General features: G+C 49.5%; 1 protein-coding gene across 1 annotated transcript in view; it reads left to right on the top strand.

The window, feature by feature from the left end:
* Positions 1–23,731, top strand: part of egfl7 (EGF-like-domain, multiple 7) — a 304,651-nt gene that overhangs the window by 52,764 nt on the left and 228,156 nt on the right. The window contains exons 2-3 of the mRNA XM_041180609.1: positions 7,689–7,843; positions 9,866–9,988. Of these exons, the coding sequence (XP_041036543.1) occupies positions 7,767–7,843; positions 9,866–9,988 (200 nt within the window). The 5' untranslated portion in view covers positions 7,689–7,766. The remainder of the gene's footprint in view (positions 1–7,688; positions 7,844–9,865; positions 9,989–23,731) is intronic.

The raw sequence follows: 23,731 nt of genomic DNA, 5'->3' as shown, positions 1-23,731 counted from the left end.
CCTAATCCTCCAATCCACCCCTCCCCTCATCCCCGTCCTTAATTCCCCCTCACTTCGCCTCCTCCCCTCTCCTCCTCCGCCTCCTAACGCCCTCCCCTCCCCTACTCCCCCTCCCCTACTCCCCCTCCCCTACTCCGCTTCCCCCTCTCATCCCCTTCACCCCGTTACCTTCCCTCCATCTTCCCGGCCTTCTTACACTTGCACCCTCTGCACCTCCACCCCGATCCCTCCACCTCGCCTCACGCCCTCCCACTTCAGCCCAGTCCTCCCCATCCATCCTCCACAACCCCTAATCCCCCTCTGCCTCACCTTGCCTCCTTTCCTCCCCTCCCCCTACGCTGTCCTTCAGCTCCCCCTCCACTCCCACTCCCCTCCCCCTCCACTCCCACTCCCCTCCTCCTACTCTGTCCTTCTGCTCCCCCTCCCCTCCACTCCCACTCCCCTCCCCCTCCACTCCCACTCCCCTCCCCCTCCACTCCCACTCCCTCCTCCTACTCTGTCCTTCTGCTCCCCCTCCACTCCCACTCCCCTCCCCCTCCACTCCCCCTCCCCTCCCCCTCCACTCCACTCCCCCTCCCCTCCCCCTCCACTCCCACTCCCCTCCCCCTCCACTCCCCCCTCCCCTCCCCCTACTCTGTCCTTCTGCTCCCCCTCCACTCCCCCTCCACTCCCCCTCCACTCCCACTCCCCTCCCCCTCCACTCCCACTCCCCTCCCCTCCCGCTCCCCTCCCCCTACTCTGTCCTTCTGCTCCCCCTCCACTCCCCCTCCACTCCCCCTCCACTCCCACTCCCCTCCCCCTCCACTCCCACTCCCCTCCCCCTCCACTCCCACTCCCCTCCCCCTCCACTCCCACTCCCCTCCCCCTCCACTCCTCCTCCAACTCCCCTCCCCCTACGCTGTCCTTCAGCTCCCCCTCCACTCCCCCTCCCCTCCTCCTACTCTGTCCTTCTGCTCCCCCTCCCCTCCCCCTCCACTCCCACTCCCCTCCCCTCCCCCTCCCCTCCCCCTACTCTGTCCTTCTGCTCCCCCTCCACTCCCACTCCCCTCCCCCTCCACTCCACTCCCCCTCCCCTCCCCCTCCACTCCCACTCCCCTCCCCCTCCACTCCACTCCCCCTCCCCTCCCCCTCCACTCCACTCCCCCTCCCCTCCCCCTCCACTCCCACTCCCCTCCCCCTCCACTCCCCCTCCCCTCCTCCTACTCTGTCCTTCTGCTCCCCCTCCACTCCCCCTCCCCTCCCCCTCCACTCCCCCTCCCCTCCTCCTCCAACTCCCCTCCCCCTACGCTGTCCTTCAGCTCCCCCTCCACTCCCCCTCCCCTCCTCCTACTCTGTCCTTCTGCTCCCCCTCCCCTCCCCCTCCACTCCCACTCCCCTCCCCCTCCACTCCCCCTCCCCTCCTCCTACTCTGTCCTTCTGCTCCCCCTCCCCTCCCCCTCCACTCCCACTCCCCTCCCCCTCCACTCCCCCTCCCCTCCTCCTACTCTGTCCTTCTGCTCCCCCTCCCCTCCCCCTCCACTCCCACTCCCCTCCCCCTCCACTCCCCCTCCCCTCCTCCTACTCTGTCCTTCTGCTCCCCCTCCCTCCCCCTCCACTCCCACTCCCCTCCCCCTCCACTCCCCCTCCCCTCCTCCTACTCTGTCCTTCTGCTCCCCCTCCCCTCCCCCTCCCCTCCTCCTACTCTGTCCTTCTGCTCCCCCTCCCCTCCCCCTCCACTCCCACTCCCCTCCCCCTCCACTCCCCCTCCCCTCCTCCTACTCTGTCCTTCTGCTCCCCCTCCACTCCCCCTCCACTCCCACTCCCCTCCCCCTACTCTGTCCTTCTGCTCCCCCTCCACTCCCCCTCCACTCCCACTCCCCTCCCCTCCACTCCCCCTCCCCTCCCCCTCCACTCCCCCTCCCCTCCTCCTACTCTGTCCTTCTGCTCCCCCTCCCCTCCCCCTCCACTCCCCCTCCCCTCCCCCTCCACTCCCACTCCCCTCCCCCTCCCCTCCCCCTCCACTCCCACTCCCCTCCCCCTCCACTCCCACTCCCCTCCCCCTCCACTCCCACTCCCCTCCCCCTCCACTCCCACTCCCCTCCCCCTCCACTCCCCCTCCCCTCCTCCTACTCTGTCCTTCTGCTCCCCTCCACTCCCCCTCCACTCCCACTCCCCTCCCCCTCCACTCCCCCTCCCCTCCCCCTCCACTCCCCCTCCCCTCCTCCTACTCTGTCCTTCTGCTCCCCCTCCCCTCCCCCTCCACTCCCCCTCCCCTCCCCCTCCACTCCCACTCCCCTCCCCCTCCACTCCCCCTCCCCTCCCCCTACTCTGTCCTTCTGCTCCCCCTCCACTCCCACTCCCCTCCCCCTCCACTCCCACTCCACTCCCACTCCCCTCCACTCCCCCTCCCCTCCCCCTACTCTGTCCTTCTGCTCCCCCTCCACTCCCCTCCTCCTACTCTGTCCTTCTGCTCCCCCTCCACTCCCACTCCCCTCCCCCTCCACTCCCACTCCCCTCCCCCTCCACTCCCACTCCCCTCCCCCTCCACTCCCACTCCCCTCCTCCTCCACTCCCACTCCCCTCCCCCTCCACTCCCACTCCCCTCCTCCTACTCTGTCCTTCTGCTCCCCCTCCACTCCCACTCCCCTCCCCCTCCACTCCCACTCCCCTCCCCCTCCACTCCCACTCCCCTCCCCCTCCACTCCCACTCCCCTCCTCCTCCACTCCCCCTCCCCTCCTCCTCCACTCCCCTCCTCCTCCCCTCCCCCTACGCTGTCCTTCTGCTCCCCCTCCACTCCCACTCCCCTCCTCCTCCACTCCCCCTCCCCTCCTCCTCCACTCCCACTCCCCTCCTCCTCCACTCCCACTCCCCTCCCCCTCCACTCCCACTCCCCTCCTCCTCCACTCCCCTCCTCCTCCCCTCCCCCTCCACTCCCCCTCCCCTCCTCCTCCACTCCCCTCCTCCTCCCCTCCCCCTCCACTCCCACTCCCCTCCTCCTCCACTCCCACTCCCCTCCCCCTCCACTCCCCCTCCCCTCCTCCTCCACTCCCCTCCTCCTCCCCTCCCCCTCCACTCCCACTCCCCTCCTCCTCCACTCCCACTCCCCTCCCCCTCCACTCCCCCTCCCCTCCTCCTCCACTCCCCTCCTCCTCCCCTCCCCCTCCACTCCCACTCCCCTCCCCCTCCACTCCCCCTCCCCTCCTCCTCCACTCCCCTCCTCCTCCCCTCCTCCTCCACTCCCACTCCCCTCCCCCTCCACTCCCCCTCCCCTCCCCCTCCCCTCCCCCTCCACTCCCACTCCCCTCCCCCTCCCCTCCCCCTCCACTCCCACTCCCCTCCCCCTCCACTCCCACTCCCCTCCCCCTCCACTCCCCCTCCCCTCCTCCTACTCTGTCCTTCTGCTCCCCCTCCCCTCCCCCTCCACTCCCCCTCCCCTCCCCCTCCACTCCCACTCCCCTCCCCCTCCACTCCCACTCCCCTCCTCCTCCACTCCCACTCCCCTCCCCCTCCACTCCCACTCCCCTCCCCCTCCACTCCACTCCCCCTCCCCTCCCCCTCCACTCCCACTCCACTCCCCCTCCCCTCCCCCTCCACTCCCACTCCCCTCCCCTCCCCCTCCACTCCCCCTCCCCTCCTCCTACTCTGTCCTTCTGCTCCCCCTCCCCTCCCCCTCCACTCCCACTCCCCTCCACTCCCCTCCCCTCCCCCTCCACTCCCCTCCCCTCCCCCTCCACTCCCCTCCCCCTCCACTCCCACTCCCCTCCCCCTCCACTCCCCCTCCCCTCCCCCTACTCTGTCCTTCTGCTCCCCCTCCACTCCCACTCCCCTCCCCCTCCCCTCCACTCCCCTCCCCTCCCCCTCCACTCCCACTCCCCTCCCCCTCCCCCTCCCCTCCTCCCACTCTGTCGAGGAAAGGCAGGGAGATCCCCCATTGTCCTGCTCAATATTTATCCCTCAATCGACATCGTACAAAACAGATTATCTGAGTGATTATCACACTCTGGTTTGTGGGAGCTTGCTGTGCACAAATTGGCTGACGTGTTCCCTCTATTGCAGCAGTAGCTGCACCTCCAGCAAGACCCCACCAGCTTGAAGCACTTTGAGGTAGAGAAGCAGGTCTTGCTTGTTTTGAACCAGCTGGTACACTGAGTGCAGGGAACTTGAGAAGATTTGAAGGAAGAAGCTGGTTTGATTTCTGAGTGCAGTAATGCAGCTCCCCAATCTGAATGAACAAGGCTTCGGGTGTAAAACTCCTTTTTACTGTCCTCCAGAAAATTTACCTCTAATTCTGCATTTCACTTGCATTTCCCCCAACTTAGTCTACTGCATTCGTTGCTCCCAATGCGGTCTCCTCTACATTGGAGAGTCCAAACGCAAACTGGGCGACCGCTTTGCAGAACACCTGCAGTCTGTCCACAAGAATGACCCAGACCTCCCTGTCGCTTGCCATTTTAACACTCCACCCTGCTCTCTTGCCCACATGTCTGTCCTTGGCTTGCTGCATTGTTCCAGTGAAGCCCAACGCAAACTGGAGGAACAACACCTCATCTTCCGACTAGGCACTTTACAGCCTTCCGGACTGAATATTGAATTCAACAACTTCAGACCATGAACTCTCTCCTCCATTTTGATCTTTTTTTTCCCCCCAGGGACCAGTTTGCGTCCTGTTCTCAGGTTTTTGCTTTCAGACAGTGCTAACCTTTATTCTGCCATCAGCACCTAATCTGGTCCCAATGCTTTGTTCCTTTATATTGGATCCAGTGTCCTTGGTCTGTTGGGGCTAAAGGAGTCGGGTTGCCGCTTTGTTCAGGGTGATCGAGTCGGTACAGAGACAGAGAACATCAGGAGGTTGCTGTTAGAATAAACACGCTGTTTATTTACCAACTAACTCTACAACCAAACTAATGGTCACATCAAAACTCTGTCTTCACTCATCAGTGACTAACTCAAGACTCTCTCAGAGGTAGCCCGCGCTACGCTGCTATTGTCAGACCTGCTGAGTTTTTCCAGCATTTTCTGTTTTCGTACATACGCACAAACATACCTAGTTACACACAAGTGAATAAGGAACAGGAGAGGCCATTCAGCCCCTCGAGCCTGTTCCGTGGCTGATCTGAATGTAACCTGAACCCCGCATTCCTGTCGACCCTCGATAACCATTCACCCCCACCCCCCTTGTTCATCAGGAATCTACCCAGCTCGGCCTGAACGATATTCACAGCCTCTGCTTCCAGTCATATTGGACTGAAAACATTGTGTGGAATATTCGGGCCCTGTCGATGTGGGGGTGGGGCTGTAAATATGAGACTCCCGTCGACTTCGGCTGGACCGCGAAATCCCTGTTTCCCTCTCCACAGGCACTGCTGTACGTGCTGAGTCTTTCCAGCACTTTTTGGTTCTTATGTTAGGCCTTCAGCCTCGGCCTTTACACCTTTCTGATTGCTGGTGAGGATTGGGGGTCGGTTTTTTTGTGGGGGAAGATAGGGCCCAAGCTGGAAGTGAGCTGGACATCTGTTCAGGAGCTGTTCTCCCAGGATGGGTTGCAGGGATGGGTGGAGAGTTAGAGGGTGGCAGTCACTAGGACTCGTACCCTGGCTGTCTCTGTGCCCGTAAACAGGGCAGGAACGTTCACCAGCGGTCCTGGCGTTGCTAAGGGTAAAGACACTAACACACCAGGGGAGCCTATTGTTCCCCGTCGCATTCTGCATGGCGACACCTCGGCCAATCAGAGTCAACTTGCCGACCAATCAGCATCCCTTGCTCCTGCAGTATAAACTGTGGTGTTGGTTTGAAATTTGGCATTCTTGAGTTTGTCCTGATGAGCGTGAGATGAAAAGCTTCAGCATCGTGTGTGTGTTTCCAGCGATACTTAAATTCTGTACGAGCGAGGGACTTTGCAAAGACTGAACGGAGAAGTGTTCTAACACACATACACACAAAGACCTTTCTGTGATACAGGGGAGGTCTGGTGATGGATGATACCCTATCATTCTGGACAAAAAGGAGCTGTCAGGGCCAAGGACAAGATCTGATTAATGCTTAATACCACTGAGCACACACACGACTGATAACACTGACTGGCACAAAGGTTAGCTGGGGATTACTGGCTATGTAAATATTTACCACTAAGGGTGGTAAAAATCCAGCCTCTTGAAGAATTCACTCACATTCCCTTATCACTGACCGCTGAGGGGAACATTAACGCTGACGGTGTTATAATGGTGAGTTTAAGTTACAGACACCGCCTGCCCCACAAGTCTACAGATTGGATAGTCCCTTCCAAACAGCCACACGGCCAGTTTAAAGTTTACAACATTCAGAAAAGTCATATTAGAGCAGGTTATTGATTCAATTGAACCTGAGACCAAAAAAAAAGGATCTTCTCGCTGTCTTTACACTGCCACTAGCACACACACACACTCACACACACACACACACACACACACACTCACACACACACACACACACACACTCACACACACACACACACACACACACACACTCACACACACACACACACACACACACTCACACACACACACACACACTCACACACACACACTCACACACACACACACTCACACACACACACACACTCACACACACACACACACACTCACACACACACACTCACACACACACACACACACACTGACACACAAACACTGACACACAAACACACACATACACACACACAAACACAAACACATTACACTTACACATCACACTTACACACACACACACACACAAACACACACACACTCACACACACACGCACACACAAACACTCACACACAAACACTCACACATACACACACACACACACTCACACACAAACACTCACACACACACACACAAACACACACACACACACACACAAACACAAACACATTACACTTACACATCACACTTACACACACACACAGACACACACACACACACACACAAACACAAACACATTACACTCACATCACACTTACACACACACACAGACACACACACACACACACACATTACACAAACACATCACACTTATACACCACTCATACATCACACTTACACACACAAACACACAACACTCACACACAAACACACACACACATCACACTTACACATCACACTTACACATACACACACACAGGCAGACACACACACAGACAGAGACAGACACACACACGCGCAGACACACACACACACACACACAGAGGCCGACAGACACACACACACACACACAGGCCGACACACACACACACACACACATGTGCAGACACACACACACACAGACACACACATGCAAACACACCCACAGACACACACACACAGGCTCAGACAAACACACACAGAAGGACGCAGACAGACATTGCAGCATTGGAACACTGTAACGTTCTAGCACTGCAACATGGTGGCATCGTGACATAGTCATCGTGTAACATAGTGATGCTGTAACGCTGTCAGCCTGCCCCATTGTAACCGAGGAGCATCGTAACGCTGTTGGCAGCAGTGGTCATGGGGTTTATAAAGTGATGGGTGTGAGGACTCTCCTGCAAAAGTTCCCCATTCATTGTCGCACCATCTTCAGATGGGAGTAGGTGCTGTCTAACTGAACGGAGACAGAACTGGGGGTGCAGGGCAGTTATGAACGTGACAGCTCATGAAAGGCACCCAGTCTGAAATGGCCATGTAAAGCCCCCATTTCTCACCCACACAGAGCGTCCCAGGTAAGGACCCAGGGAAGGAGCAGCAGACGGTTTGTCGACAGGAGCGTTGGCGAGGAAATCCTTCCAGGATGAGGACACTTTGCTTGGCACTGGGGCTTGTCCTTGGCAGCATTATAAGTGCAGGCAGCCAGCGGGCGCAAGGAGGGTGAGTACCAGGAGCTGAAAACTCATTAACCCCACCGACACTGAACCTGCCCGAGTCCCAACTCTCAGGTATCACCTGGAAGGTGGGACTCAGGTACTGAACCTGCCCTTCAGGGCTGTCAGATTGCTTCCTGAATGAGAGATAGACCCCATGTGGTGAAAAGCCAGCCACACAAAGAGAGACTAAAAGACAGGTGATCAACAGCTTGGTGAAGGAGATAACTTATAAAGAGAATCATTAAGCATGAGAGAGAGAGAGGAAGGGGTGGAGAGGTTTAGAGAGGGTATTCTATAATTTAGGCTGAAGGCACAGCCACCACTGGTGGAGCGATGGAAGTCAGGGCTGCCGGAATTAGAGGGATGCAGAGATCTCGGAGAGTCCTGCTGGGTCTGCAGTGACTCCACACGGTTTGAATCAGAGTCTCTCCGCAGTTGCTCACTGCCTTTTGTTTATTCATTCACAGGATGTGGGTGTCTCTGGCTGGGTCCAGCATTTATTACCCATCCTTAATTACCCCTTGAGAAGGTGGTGGGTGAGCTGCCTCCTTGACCCGCTGCAGTCCATGTGGTGTAGGTACACCCACAGCGCTGTTAGGGAGGGAGTTCCAGGATTTTGTCCGTGTGGTGTAGGTACACCCACAGCGCTGTTAGGGAGGGAGTTCCAGGATTTTGTCCATGTGATGTAGGTACACCCACAGTAAAGTTAGGGAGGGTGTTCCTGGATTTTGTCCCTCTGGTGTAGGTAAACCAACAGTGCTGTTAGGGAGGGAGTTCCAGGATTTTGTCCGTGTGGTGTAGGTACACCCACAGTGCTGTTAGGGAGGGAGTTCCAGGATTTTGTCCGTGTGGTGTAGGTACACCCACAGTGCTGTTAGGGAGGGAGTTCCAGGATTTTGTCCATGTGGTGTAGGTACACCCACAGCGCTGTTAGGGAGGGAGTTCCAGGATTTTGTCCATGTGGTGTAGGTACACCCACAGTGCTGTTAGGGAGGGAGTTCCAGGATTTTGTCCGTGTGGTGTAGGTACACCCACAGTGCTGTTAGGGAGGGAGTTCCAGGATTTTGACCCAGCGACAGTGAAGGAACGCTGATATATTTCCAAGTCAGGATGGTGAGTGACTTGCAGGGGAACTTCCAGGTGGTGGTGTTCCCATCTATCTGCTGCCCTTGCCCTTCTAGATGGTAGTGGTCGTGGGTTTGGAAGGTGCTGTCGAAGGAGCCTTGGTGAATTCCTGCAGTGCATCTTGTAGATGGTACACACACTGCTGCTACTGTGTGTCGGTGGTGGAGGGAGTGAATGTTTGTGGATGGGGAGCCAATCAAGCAGGGCTGCTTTGTCCTGGACGGTGTTGAGCTTCTTGAGTGTTGTGGGAGTTACACTCATCCAGGCAAGTGGGGAGTATTCCATCTCACTCCTGCCTTGTGCCTTGTAGATGGTGGACAGATTTTGGGGAGTCAGGAGGTGAGTTACCCCTTGCAGGATTCCCAGCCTCTGACCTGCTCTTGTAACCACAGTATTTATATGGCTGGTCCCAGTTCAGTTTCTGGTCAATGGTAACCCCCAGGATATTGATAGTGGGGGATTCAGTGATGGGAATGTCATTGAACATCAAGGGGTGATGGTTGGATTCTCTCTTGTTGGAGATGGTCATTGCCTGACACTTGTGTGGTGCAAATGTTACTTGTCAGCCCGAGGCTGGATATTATCTTTTGATAATTCTCTTTATTCTTTACTAGGATCTGGGTGTCGCTGGCAAGGCCAGCATCCCCCCGGAGAAGGTGTTAGTTTGTGCAGTTTAATGTCAGGAGGAGTGGAGAGGGATCTTTGACATTCTGGCTTGTTGTTGATTCTTTGTTTGGTGATAGAGGGGAGGGGATGTTGTCTAATCCCACCCGTCCCCATGCTCCATCCCTGCCCCAATTCAAGGATCCCCACACCCGACGCCGTCCGCTCGACCATCCCCTCACACCCAGCACGTCCAGGGGTGCTGGGGCAGTGACTAACCTTCTCCAATCTGTTACAGGAGGCATGTCTGCTCAGTGCAAACCATGCGGGTCCCGCTGGTGTACACCGAGACCTTCATCCAGCCAGTCTATAAACCGTACATCACCATGTGTGAGGGCTACCGAGTGTGCAGCACCTACAGGTGAGAGAGGCAGGATTCTGCGGAGTGAGGTGGGGAAGGGGAGGGAGCAGCGGGTTAATCCTGACCCGGTGAATCACACCAACACGGGTGATGGGGAGAGCAGGGGGGTCTCAGCCGGCCCTGAAGGGTCTTGGGGCCAAGGACACGCTCTCTTTCAAAGGTAGTCACTGCTGTAATGTTAGGAAAGTGATGGCCTGTTTGTGCACAGCAAGTCCCCACACCAAACAATCAATCTGATTGTTCCTCATGCGGTGGCTGGGAGATTAGAGTTGGCCAAGGATGTCAGGGAGATGTCCCCTGCTCCCCTACCAACAGCACGATGCACCTGACCCTCTGACAGTGCAGCACTCCCTCAGTACTGACCCTCTGACGGTGCGGCAATCCCTCAGTACTGACCCTCTGACAGTGCAGCACTCCCTCAGTACTGACCCTCTGACGGTGCGGCACTCCCTCAGTACTGACCCTCTGACAGTGCAGCTCTCCCTCAGTACTGACCCTCTGACAGTGCAGCTCTCCCTCAGTACTGACCCTCTGACAGTGCAGCACTCCCTCAGTACTGACCCTCTGACAGTGCAGCACTCCCTCAGTACTGACCCTCTGACAGTGCAGCACTCCCTCAGTACTGACCCTCTGACAGTGCAGCACTCCCTCAGTACTGACCCTCTGACAGTGCGGCACTCCCTCAGTACTGACCCTCTGACGGTGCGGCACTCCCTCAGTACTGACCCTCTGACAGTGCAGCTCTCCCTCAGTACTGACCCTCTGACAGTGCAGCACTCCCTCAGCACTGACCCTCTGACAGTGCAGCACTCCCTCAGTACTGACCCTCTGACAGTGCGGCACTCCCTCCGTACTGACCCTCTGACAGTGCAGCACTCCCTCAGTACTGACCCTCTGACAGAACAGCACACCCTCAGTACTGACCCTCTGACAGTGCAGCACTCCCTCAGTACTGACCTCTGACAGTGCAGCACTCCCTCAGTACTGACCCTCTGACAGTGCAGCACTCCCTCCGTACTGACCCTCTGACAGTGCGGCACTCCCTCAGTACTGACCCTCTGACAGTGCAGCTCTCCCTCAGTACTGACCCTCTGACAGTACAGCACTCCCTCAGTACTGACCCTCTGACAGTGCAGCGCTCCCTCCATACTGACCCTCTGACAGTGCAGCACTCCCTCAGTACTGACCCTCTGACAGTGCAGCACTCCCTCAGTACTTACCCTCTGACAGTGCAGCACTCCCTCAGTACTGACCCTCTGACAGTGCGGCACTCCCTCAGTACTGACCCTCTGACAGTGCTGCACTCCCTCAGTACTGACCCTCTGACAGCGCGGCACTCCCTCAGTACTGACCCTCCGACAGTGCAGCACTCCCTCAGTACTGACCCTCTGACTGTGCGGCACTCCCTCAGTACTTACCCTCTGACAGTGCGGCACTCCCTCAGTACTGACCCTCCGACAGTGCAGAGGTCCCTCGGAGCGGCACTGTGAGGGTTCTTGATTTTCGGGCTCAACTCTGTGGAATGTGTTTGTATCATGTCCTTGTGAGCGAGAGGTGAGGGGTGAGTCATTGCCGAACTCCGCTCTGAAGGATTGGGTGTGAATTGTAGTGAATGTGTGGAGGTTATCGATTTTATCCAGTTTCCCAGATGTGCAGCCAGAGCGGGAGTTGAAATGTGCATTGGGAGTCCCCACTCCTTGTGTTGTAGCTTTAACCAGATGTTTCACAGGAACAGGAGGAGGCCATTCAGCCCTTTGAGCCTGTTCCATCATTCACAAAGATCATCGCTCACCTGTCCCTTTTCTCTACCTGCCCATCTTGGTTCCATAACCCTTAAACACCTGAATTTCCTACTGAAAACCTTAAACACCTGAATTTCCTCCTGAACCCCGTAAACAGCTGAATTTCCTCCTGAACCTTAAACACCTGAATTTCCTCCTGAACCTTAAAAACCTGAATTTCCACCTGAACCTTAAACACCTGAATTTCCTCCTGAACCTTAAAAACCTGAATTTCCACCTGAACCTTAAACACCTGAAATTCCACCTGAACCTTAAACACCTGAATTTCCTCCTGAACCTTAAACACCTGAATTTCCTCCTAAACCCCTTAAACACTTCAATTTCCGCCTGAATCCCTTAAAAACCTGAACTTCCACCTGAACCGCTTAAACACCTCATTTTCCACCTGAAACTTAAACACCTGAATTTCCTCCTGAACTTTAAACACCTGAATTTCCTCCTGAACCCCTTAAACACCTGAATTTCCACCTGAACCTTAAACACCGGAATTTCCTCCTGAACTCCTTAAACACCTGAATTTCCTTCTGAACCTTAAACACCTGAATTTCCTTCTGAACCCCTTAAACACCTGAATTTCCACCTGAACCTTAAACACCGGAATTTCCTCCTGAACCCCTTAAACACCTGAATTTCCTCCTGAACATTAAACACCTGAATTTCCACCTGAACCTTAAATGCGTGAATTTCCTCCTGAACCCCTTAAACAACCGAATTTCCGCCTGAACCACTTAAACACCTGAATTTCCACCTGATCCTTAAACACCTGAATTTTATCCTGAAACCCTTAAACACCTGAATTTCCACCTGAACCCCTTAAACACTTGAATTTCCTTCTGAACCTTAAACACCTGAATTTCCTCCTGAACATTAAACACCTGAATTTCCTCCTGAACCCCTTAAACACCTGAATTTCCTCCTGAAGCTTAAACAGCTGAATTTCCACCTGAACCTTAAATACCTGAATTTCTACCTGAACCCTTAAACACCTGAATTTCCACCTGAACCTTAAACACCTGAATTTCCTCCTGAACCCCTTAAACACCTGAATTTCCTCCTGAAGCTTAAACAACTGAATTTCCACCTGAACCTTAAACACCTGAATTTCTACCTGAACACTTAAACATCTGAATTTCCACCTGAACCTTAAACACCTGAATTTCTACCTGAACACTTAAACACCTGAATTTCCACCTGAACCCTTAAACACCTGAATTTCCTCCTGAACCCTTAAACGCCTGAATTTCCTCCTGAACCTTAAACACTTGAATTTCCTCCTGAACCTTAAGCACCTGAATTTTCTACTGAACTCTTAAACACCTGAATTTCCACCTGAACCCCTTAAAAACCTGAATTACCACCTGAACCCCTTAAACACCTGAATTTCCACCTGAACCTTAAACACCTGAATTTCCTCCTGAACCTTAAACAACCGAATTTCCTCCTGAACCCCTTCAACACCTGAATTTCCTGCTGAACCCTTAAACACCTGAATTCACTCCTGAACCCATTAAACACCTGAATTTCCACCTGAACCCCTTAAAAAACTGAATTTCCACCTGAACCGCTTAAACACCTGAATTTCCTCCTGAACATTAAACACCTGAAATTACTCCTGAAACTTAAACACCTGAATTTACTCCTGAACCCCTTAAACACCTGAATTTCCACCTGAACCATTAAACACCTGAATTTCCTCCTGAACCCCTTAAACACCTGAATTTCCACCTGTACCTTAAACACCGGAAATTCCTCCTGAACCCCTTAAACAACTGAACTTCCTTCTGAACCTTAAACACCTGAATTTCCTCCTGAACCCCTTAAATGCCTGAATTTCCTCCTGAACCCCTTAACACCTGAATTTCCACCTGAACCTGAAACAACTGAATTTCCCCCTGAAGCTTAAACACCTGAATTTCCAATTGAACCCCTTAAAAACCTGAATTTCCCCCTGAACCTTAAAAAACTGAATTTCCACATGAACCGCTTAAACACCTGATTTTCCACCTGAACCTTAAACACCTGAATTTCCTCCTGAACCCCTTAAACACCTGAATTTCCACCTGAACCTTAAACAGCTGAATTTCCTCCTGAACCTTAAACACCGGAATTTCCTCCTGAACCCCTTAAACACTTGAATTTCATTCTGAACCTTAAACACCTGAATTTTCTACTGAACACCTTAAACACCTGAATTTCCTGCTGAACTCTTAAACACCTGAATTTCCACCTGAACCCCTTAAACACCTGAATTTCCACCTGAACCCCTTAAAAACCTGAATTACCACCTGAACCCCTTAAACACCTGAATTTCCACCTGAACCTTAAACACCTGAATTTCCTCCTGAACCTTAAACAACCGAATTTCCTCCTGAACCCCTTGAACACCTGAATTTCCTGCTGAACCCTTAAACACCTGAATTTCCTCCTGAACCCCTTAACACCTGAATTTCCACCTGAACCTTAAACACCTGAATTTCCTCCTGAACCTTAAACAACCGAATTTCCTCCTGAACCCCTTAACACCTGAATTTCCACCTGAACCTTAAACACCTGAATTTCCACCTGAACCCCTTAAAAAACTGAATTTCCACCTGAACCGCTTAAACACCTGAATTTCCTTCTGAAACTTAAACACCTGAATTTCCTCCTGAACCCCTTAAACACCTGAATTTCCACCTGAACCTTAAACACCTGAATTTCCTCCTGAACCCCTTAAACACCTGAATTTCCACCTGAACCTTAAAGACCGGAATTTCCTCCTGAACCCCTTAAACAACTGAACTTCCTTCTGAACCTTAAACACCTGAATTTCCTCCTGAACCCCTTAAACGCCTGAATTTCCTCCTGAACCCCTTAAACACCTGAATTTCCACCTGAACCAGAAACACCTGAATTTCCTCCTGAACCCCTGAAACACTTGAATTTCCTCCTGAACCTTAAGCACCTGAATTTTCTACTGAACACCATAAACACCTGAATTTCCTGCTGAACTCTTAAACACCTGAATTTCCTCCTGAACCCCTTAAACACATGAATTTCCACCTGAACCCCTTAAAAACCTGAATTACCACCTGAACTCCTTAAACACCTGAATTTCCACCTGAACCTTAAACACCTGAATTTCCTCCTGAACCTCAAACAACCGAATTTCCTCCTGAACCCCTTGAACACCTGAGTTTCCTGCTGAACCCTTAAACACCTGAATTTCCTCCTGAACCCCTTAAAAAACTGAATTTCCTCCTGAACCGCCTAAAGACCTGATTTTCCACCTGCACCTTAAACACCTGAATTTCCACCTGAACCTTAAACACCTGAATTTCCTCCGGAACCCCTTAAACACCTGAATTTCCACCTGAACCTTAAACACCGGAATTTCCTCCTGAACCCCTTAAACAACTGAACTTCCTTCTGAACCTTAAACACCTGAATTTCCTCCTGAACCCCTTAAACGCCTGAATTTCCTCCTGAACCCCTTAAACACCTGAATTTCCACCTGAACCTTAAACATTTGAATTACCTCCTGAACCCCTTAAACACTTGAATTTCCTCCTGAACCTTAAGCACCTGAATTTTCTACTGAACACCTTAAACATCTGAATTTCCTGCTGAACTCTTAAACACCTGAATTTCCTCCTGAACCCCTTAAACACCTGAATTTCCACCTGAACCCCTTAAAAACCTGAATTACGACCTGAACACCTTAAACACCTGAATTTCCATCTGAACCTTAAACACCTGAATTTCCTCCTGAACCTAAAACAACCGAATTTCCTCCTGAACCCCTTGAACACCTGAATTTCCTGCTGAACCATTAAACACCTGAATTGCCTCCTGAACCCCTTAAACACCTGAATTTCAACCTGAACCCCTTAAATAACTGAATTTCCTCCTGAACCGCTTAAACACCTGATTTTCTACCTGAACCTTAAACACCTGAATTTCCTCCTGAACCTTAAACACCTGAATTTCCTCCTGAACCCATTAAACACCTGAATTTCCTCCTGAACCTTAAACACCTGAATTTCCTCCTGAACCCATTAAACACCTGAATTTCCTCCTGAACCTTAAACACCTGAATTTCCTCCTGAAACCCTTAAACACCTGAATTTCCACCTGAACCACTTAAACACTTGAATTTCCTCCTGAACCTTAAACACCTGAATTTCCTCCTGAACCCCTTAAACACCTGAATTTCCACCTGAACCTTAAACACCTGAATTTCCTCCTGAACCCCTTAAACACCTGAATTTCCACCTGAACCTTAAAGACCGGAATTTCCTCCTGAACCCCTTAATCAACTGAACTTCCTTCTGAACCTTAAACACCTGAATTTCCTCCTGAAGCCCTTAAACGCCTGAATTTCCTCCTGAACCCCTTAAACACCTGAATTTCCACTTGAACCAGAAACACCTGAATTTCCTCCTGAACCCCTTAAACACTTGAATTTCCTCCTGAACCTTAAGCACCTGAATTTTCTACTGAACACCTTAAACAACTGAATTTCTGGCTGAACTCTTAAACACCTGAATTTCCTCCTGAACCCCTTAAACACCTGAATTTCCACCTGAACCCCTTAAAAACCTGAATTACCACCTGAACTCCTTAAACACCGGAATTTCCACCTGAACCTTAAACACCTGAATTTCCTCCTGAACCTTAAACAACCGAATTTCCTCCTGAACCCCTTGAACACCTGAGTTTCCTCCTGAACCCTTAAACACCTGAATTTCCTCCTGAACCCCTTAAAAAACTGAATTTCCTCCTGAAACGCTTAAAGACCTGATTTTCCACCTGAACCTTAAACACCTGAATTTCCTCCTGAACCTTAAACACCTGAATTTCCTCCTGAACCCCTTAAACACCTGAATTTCCACCTGAACCTTAAACACCGGAATTTGCTCCTGAACCCCTTAAAAAACTGAACTTCCTTCTGAACCTTAAACACCTGAATTTCCTCCTGAACCCCTTAAACGCCTGAATTTCCTCCTGAACCCCTTAAACACCTGAATTTCCACCTGAACCTTAAACATTTGAATTTCCTCCTGAACCCCTTAAACACTTGAATTTCCTCCTGAACCTTAAGCACCTGAATTTTCTACTGAACACCTTAAACATCTGAATTTCCTGCTGAACTCTTAAACACCTGAATTTCCACCTGAACCCCTTAAACACCTGAATTTCCACCTGAACCCCTTAAAAACCTGAATTACGACCTGAACACCTTAAACACCTTAATTTCCATCTGAACCTTAAACACCTGAATTTCCTCCTGAACCTAAAACAACCGAATTTCCTCCTGAACCCCTTGAACACCTGAATTTCCTGCTGAACCATTAAACACCTGAATTTCCTCCTGAACCCCTTAAACACCTGAATTTCCACCTGAACCCCTTAAAAAACTGAATTTCCTCCTGAACCGCTTAAACACCTGATTTTCTACCTGAACCTTAAACACCTGAATTTCCTCCTGAACCTTAAACACCTGAATTTCCTCCTGAACCCATTAAACACCTGAATTTCCTCCTGAACCTTAAACACCTGAATTTCCTCCTGAAACCCTTAAACACCTGAATTTCCACCTGAACCCCTTAAACACTTGAATTTCCTTCTGAACCTTAAACACCTGAATTTCCTCCTGAAAATTAAACACCTGAATTTCCTCCTGAACCCCTTAAACACCTGAATTTCCTCCTGAAGCTTAAACAACTGAATTTCCACCTGAACCTTAAACACCTGAATTTCTACCTGAACCCTTAAACACCTGAATTTCCACCTGAACCTTAAACACCTGAATTTCTACCTGAACCCTTAAACACCTGAATTTCCACCTGAACCTTAAACACCTGAATTTCCTCCTGAACTGCTAAAACACCTGATTTTCCACCTGAACCTTAAACACCTGAATTTCCACCTGAACCTTAAACACCTGAATTTCCTTCTGAACCCCTTAAACACCTGAATTTCCACCTGAACCTTAAACACCGGAATTTCCTCCTGAACCCCTTAAACACCTGAATTTCCTTCTGAACCTTAAACACCTGAATTTCCTCCTGAACATTAAACACCAGAATTTCCACCTGTACCTTAAACGCCTGAATTTCCACCTGAACCCCTTAAACAACCGAATTTCCGCCTGAAACCCTTAAACACCTGAATTTCCACCTGAACCTTAAACACCTGAATTTCCTCCTGAAACCCCTTAAACACTTGAATTTCCTTCTGAACCTTAAACACCTGAATTTCCTCCTGAACCCCTTAAACACCTGAATTTCCCCCTGAAGCTTAAACACCTGAATTTCCACCTGAACCCCTTAAAAACCTGAATTTCCTCCTGAACCTTAAAAAACTGAATTTCCACCTGAACCGCTTAAACACCTGATTTTCCACCTGAACCTTAAACACCTGAATTTCCTCCTGAACCCCTTAAACACCTGAATTTCCACCTGAACCTTAAACACCTGAATTTCCTCCTGAACCCCTTAAACACCTGAATTTCCACCTGAACCTTAAACACCGGAATTTCCTCCTGAACCCCTTAAACACTTGAATTTCCTTCTGAACCTTAAACACCTGAATTTTCTACTGAACACCTTAAACACCTGAATTTCCTGCTGAACTCTTAAACACCTGAATTTCCACCTGAACCCCTTAAACACCTGAATTTCCACCTGAACCCCTTAAAAACCTGAATTACCACCTGAACCGCTTAAACACCTGAATTTCCACCTGAACCTTAAACACCTGAATTTCCTCCTGAACCTTAAACAACCGAATTTCCTCCTGAACCCCTTGAACACCTGAATTTCCTGCTGAACCCTTAAACACCTGAATTTCCTCCTGAACCCCTTAAACACCTGAATTTCCACCTGAACCCCTTAAAAAACTGAATTTCCACCTGAACTGCTTAAACACCTGAATTTCCTCCTGAACCTTAAACACCTGAATTTCCTCCTGAACCTTAAACACCTGAATTTCCTCCTGAACCCCTTAAACACCTGATTTTCCACCTGAACCTTAAACACCTGAATTTCCTCCTGAACCCCTTAAACACCTGAATTTCCACCTGAACCTTAAAGACCGGAATTTCCTCCTGAACCCCTTAAACAACTGAACTTCCTTCTGAACCTTAAACACCTGAATTTCCTCCTGAAGCCCTTAAACGCCTGAATTTCCTCCTGAACCCCTTAAACACCTGAATTTCCACCTGAACCAGAAACACCTGAATTTCCTTCTGAACCCCTTAAACACTTGAATTTCCTCCTGAACCTTAAGCACCTGAATTTTCTACTGAACACCATAAACACCTGAATTTCCTTCTGAACTCTTAAACACCTGAATTTCCTCCTGAACCCCTTAAACACATGAATTTCCGCCTGAACCCCTTAAAAACCTGAATTACCACCTGAACTCCTTAAACACCTGAATTTCCACCTGAAACTTAAACACCTGAATTTCCTCCTGAACCTTAAACAACCGAATTTCCTCCTGAACCCCTTGAACACCTGAGTTTCCTGCTGAACCCTTAAACACCTGAATTTCCTCCTGAACCCCTTAAAAAACTGAATTTCCTCCTGAACCGCCTAAAGACCTGATTTTCCACCTGAACCTTAAACACCTGAAGTTCCACCTGAACCTTAAACACCTGAATTTCCTCCGGAACCCCTTAAACACCTGAATTTCCACCTGAACCTTAAACACCGGAATTTCTTCCTGAACCCCTTAAACAACTGAACTTCCTTCTGAACCTTAAACACCTGAATTTCCTCCTGAACCCCTTAAACACCTGAATTTCCACCTGAACCTGAAACACCTGAATTTCCTCCTGAACCCCTTAAACACTTGAATTTCCTCCTGAACCTTAAGCACCTGAATTTTCTACTGAACACCTTAAACACCTGAATTTCCTGCTGAACTCTTAAACACCTGAATTTCCTCCTGAACCCCTTAAACACCTGAATTTCCACCTGAACCCCTTAAAAACCTGAATTACCACCTGAACTCCTTAAACACCGGAATTTCCACCTGAACCTTAAACACCTGAATTTCCTCCTGAACCTTAAACAACCGAATTTCCTCCTGAACCCCTTGAACACCTAAATTTCCTGCTGAACCCTTAAACACCGGAATTTGCTCCTGAACCCCTTAAACACCTGAATTTCCTCCTGAACATTAAACACCTGAATTTCCACCTGAACCCCTTAAACGCCTGAATTTCCTCCTGAACCCCTTAAACACCTCAATTTCCTCCTGAACCTTAAACAACCGAATTTCCTCCTGAAACCCTTGAACACCTGAATTTCCTGCTGAACCCTTAAACACCTGAATTTCCTCCTGAACCCCTTAAACACCTGAATGTCCACCTGAACCCCTTAAAAAACTGAATTTCCACCTGAACCGCTTAAACACCTGATTTTCCACCTGAACCTTAAACACCTGAATTTCCTCCTGAACCTTAAACACCTGAATTTCCACCTGAACCTTAAACACCGGAATTTCCTCCTGAACCCCTTAAACAACTGAACTTCCTTCTGAACCTTAAACACCTGAATTTCCTCCTGAACCCCTTAAACACCTGAATTTCCTCCTGAACCCCTTAAACACCTGAATTTCCACCTGAACCTTAAACATTTGAATTTCCTCCTGAACACCTTAAACACTTGAATTTCCTCCTGAACCTTAAGCACCTGAATTTTCTACTGAACACCTTAAACACCTGAATTTCCTGCTGAACTCTTAAACACCTGAATTTCCTCCTGAACCCCTTAAACACCTGATTTTCCAGCTGAACCCCTTAAAAACCTGAATTACGACCTGAACGCCTTAAACACCTGAATTTCCATCTGAACCTTAAACACCTGAATTTCCTGCTGAACCATTAAACACCTGAATTTCCTCCTGAACCCCTTAAACACCTGAATTTCCACCAGAACCCCTTAAAAAACTGAATTTCCTCCTGAACCGCTTAAACACCTGATTTTCTACCTGAACCTTAAACACCTGAATTTCCTCCTGAACCTTAAACACCTGAATTTCCTCCTGAACCCATTAAACACCTGAATTTCCTCCTGAACCTTAAACACCTGAATTTCCTCCTGAAACCCTTAAACACCTGAATTTCCACCTGAACCCCTTAAACACTTGAATTTCCTTCTGAACCTTAAACACCTGAATTTCCTCCTGAACATTAAACACCTGAATTTCCTCCTGAACCCCTTAAACACCTGAATTTCCTCCTGAAGCTTAAACAACTGAATTTCCACCTGAACCTTAAAAACCTGAATTTCTACCTGAACCCTTAAACACCTGAATTTCCACCTGAACCTTAAACACCTGAATTTCTACCTGAACCCTTAAACACCTGAATTTCCACCCGAACCTTAAACACCTGAATTTCCTCCTGAACTGCTTAAACACCTGATTTTCCACCTGAACCTTAAACACCTGAATTTCCCCCTGAACCTTAAACACCTGAATTTCCTCCAGAACCCCTTAAACACCTGAATTTCCACCTGAACCTTAAACACCTGAATTTCCTGCTGAACCCCTTAAACACCTGAATTTCCACCTGAACCTTAAACACCGGAATTTCCTCCTGAACCCCTTAAACACCTGAATTTCCTTCTGAACCTTAAACACCTGAATTTCCTCCTGAACATTAAACACCTGAATTTCCACCTGTACCTTAAACGCCTGAATTTCCACCTGAAACCCTTAAACAACCGAATTTCCGCCTGAAACCCTTAAACACCTGAATTTCCCCCTGAACCTTAAACACCTGAATTTCCTCCTGAAACCCCTTAAACACTTGAATTTCCACCTGAACCTTAAACAACTGAATTTCCTCCTGAAGCTTAAACACCTGAATTTCCACCTGAACCCCTTAAAAACCTGAATTTCCTCCTGAACCTTAAAAAACTGAATTTCCACCTGAACCGCTTAAAAACCTGATTTTCCACCTGAACCTTAAACACCTGAATTTCCTCCTGAAGCCCTTAAGCACCTGAATTTCCACCTGAACCTTAAACACCTGAATTTCCTCCTGAACCCCTTAAACACCTGAATTTCAACCTGAACCTTAAACACCGGAATTTCCTCCTGAACCCCTTAAACACTTGAATTTCCTTCTGAACCTTAAACACCTGAATTTTCTACTGAACACCTTAAACACCTGTATTTCCTGCTGCACCTTAAACAACTGAATTTCCTCCTGAACCCCTTGAACACCTGAATTTCCTGCTGAACCCTTAAACACCTGAATTTCCTCCTGAACCCCTTAAACACCTGAATTTCCTCCTGAACCCCTTTAACACCTGAATTTCCACCTGAACCCCTTAAAAAACTGAATTTCCACCTGAACCGCTTAAACACCTGAATTACCTCCTGAACCTAAAACACCTGAATTTCCTCCTGAACCCCTTAAACACCTGAATTTCCACCTGAACCTTAAACACCTGAATTTCCTCCTGAACCACTTAAACACCTGAATTTCCACCTGAACCTTCAACACCGGAATTTCCTCCTGAACCCCTTAAACAACTGAACTTCCTTCTGAACCTTAAACACCTGAATTTCCTCCTGAACCCCTTAAACGCCTGAATTTCCTCCTGAACCCCTTAAACACCTGAATTTCCCCCTGAACCTTAAACACCTGAATTTCCTCCTGAAACCTTTTAAACACTTGAATTTCCTTCTGAACCTTAAACACCTGAATTTCCTCCTGAAGCTTAAACACCTGAATTTCCACCTGAACCCCTTAAAAACCTGAATTTCCTCCTGAACCTTAAAAAACTGAATTTCCACCTGAACCGCTTAAAAACCTGATTTTCCACCTGAACCTTAAACACCTGAATTTCCTCCTGAAACCCTTAAACACCTGAATTTCCACCTGAACCTTAAACACCTGAATTTCCTCCTGAACCCCTTAGACACCTGAATTTCCACCTGAACCTTAAACACCGGAATTTCCTCCTGAACCCCTTAAACACTTGAATTTCCTTCTGAACCTTAAACACCTGAATTTTCTACTGAACACCTTAAACGCCTGAATTTCCTGCTGAACTCTTAAACACCTGAATTTCCACCTGAACCCCTTAAACACCTGAATTTCCACCTGAACCCCTTAAAAACCTGAATTACCACCTGAACCCGTTAAACACCTGAATTTCCACCTGAACCTTAAACACCTGAATTTCCTCCTGAACCTTAAACAACTGAATTTCCTCCTGAACCCCTTGAACACCTGAACTTCCTGCTGAACCCTTAAACACCTGAATTTCCTCCTGAACCCCTTAAACACCTGAATTTCCTCCTGAATCCCTTTAACACCTGAATTTCCACCTGAACCCCTTAAAAAACTGAATTTCCACCTGAACCGCTTAAACACCTGAATTACCTCCTGAACCTAAAACACCTGAATATCCTCCTGAACCTTAAACACCTGAATTTCCTCCTGAACCCCTTAAACACCTGAATTTCCACCTGAACCTTAAACACCTGAATTTCCTCCTGAACCCCTTAAACACCTGAATTTCCACCTGAACCTTCAACACCGGAATTTCCTCCTGAACCCCTTAAACAACTGAACTTCCTTCTGAACCTTAAACACCTGAATTTCCTCCTGAACCCCTTAAATGCCTGAATTTCCTCCTGAACCCCTTAAACACCTGAATTTCCTCCTGAGCCTTAAGCACCTGAATTTTCTACTGAACACCATAAACACCTGAATTTCCTGCTGAACTCTTAAACACCTGAATTTCCTGCTGAAGTCTTAAACACCTGAATTTCCTCCTGAACCCCTTAAACACATGAATTTCCGCCTGAACCCCTTAAAAACCTGAATTACCACCTGAACTCCTTAAACACCTGAATTTCCAGCTGAACCTTAAACACCTGAATTTCCTCCTGAACCTTAAACAACCGAATTTCCTCCTGAACCCCTTGA

This window comes from Carcharodon carcharias (genome assembly GCF_017639515.1).
Source record: "Carcharodon carcharias isolate sCarCar2 chromosome 19 unlocalized genomic scaffold, sCarCar2.pri SUPER_19_unloc_5, whole genome shotgun sequence".
Classification (NCBI taxonomy): domain Eukaryota; kingdom Metazoa; phylum Chordata; class Chondrichthyes; order Lamniformes; family Lamnidae; genus Carcharodon; species Carcharodon carcharias.
Note: the sequence above shows the minus strand (reverse complement) of the source record. Positions and strands in the feature narration are given on the sequence as shown.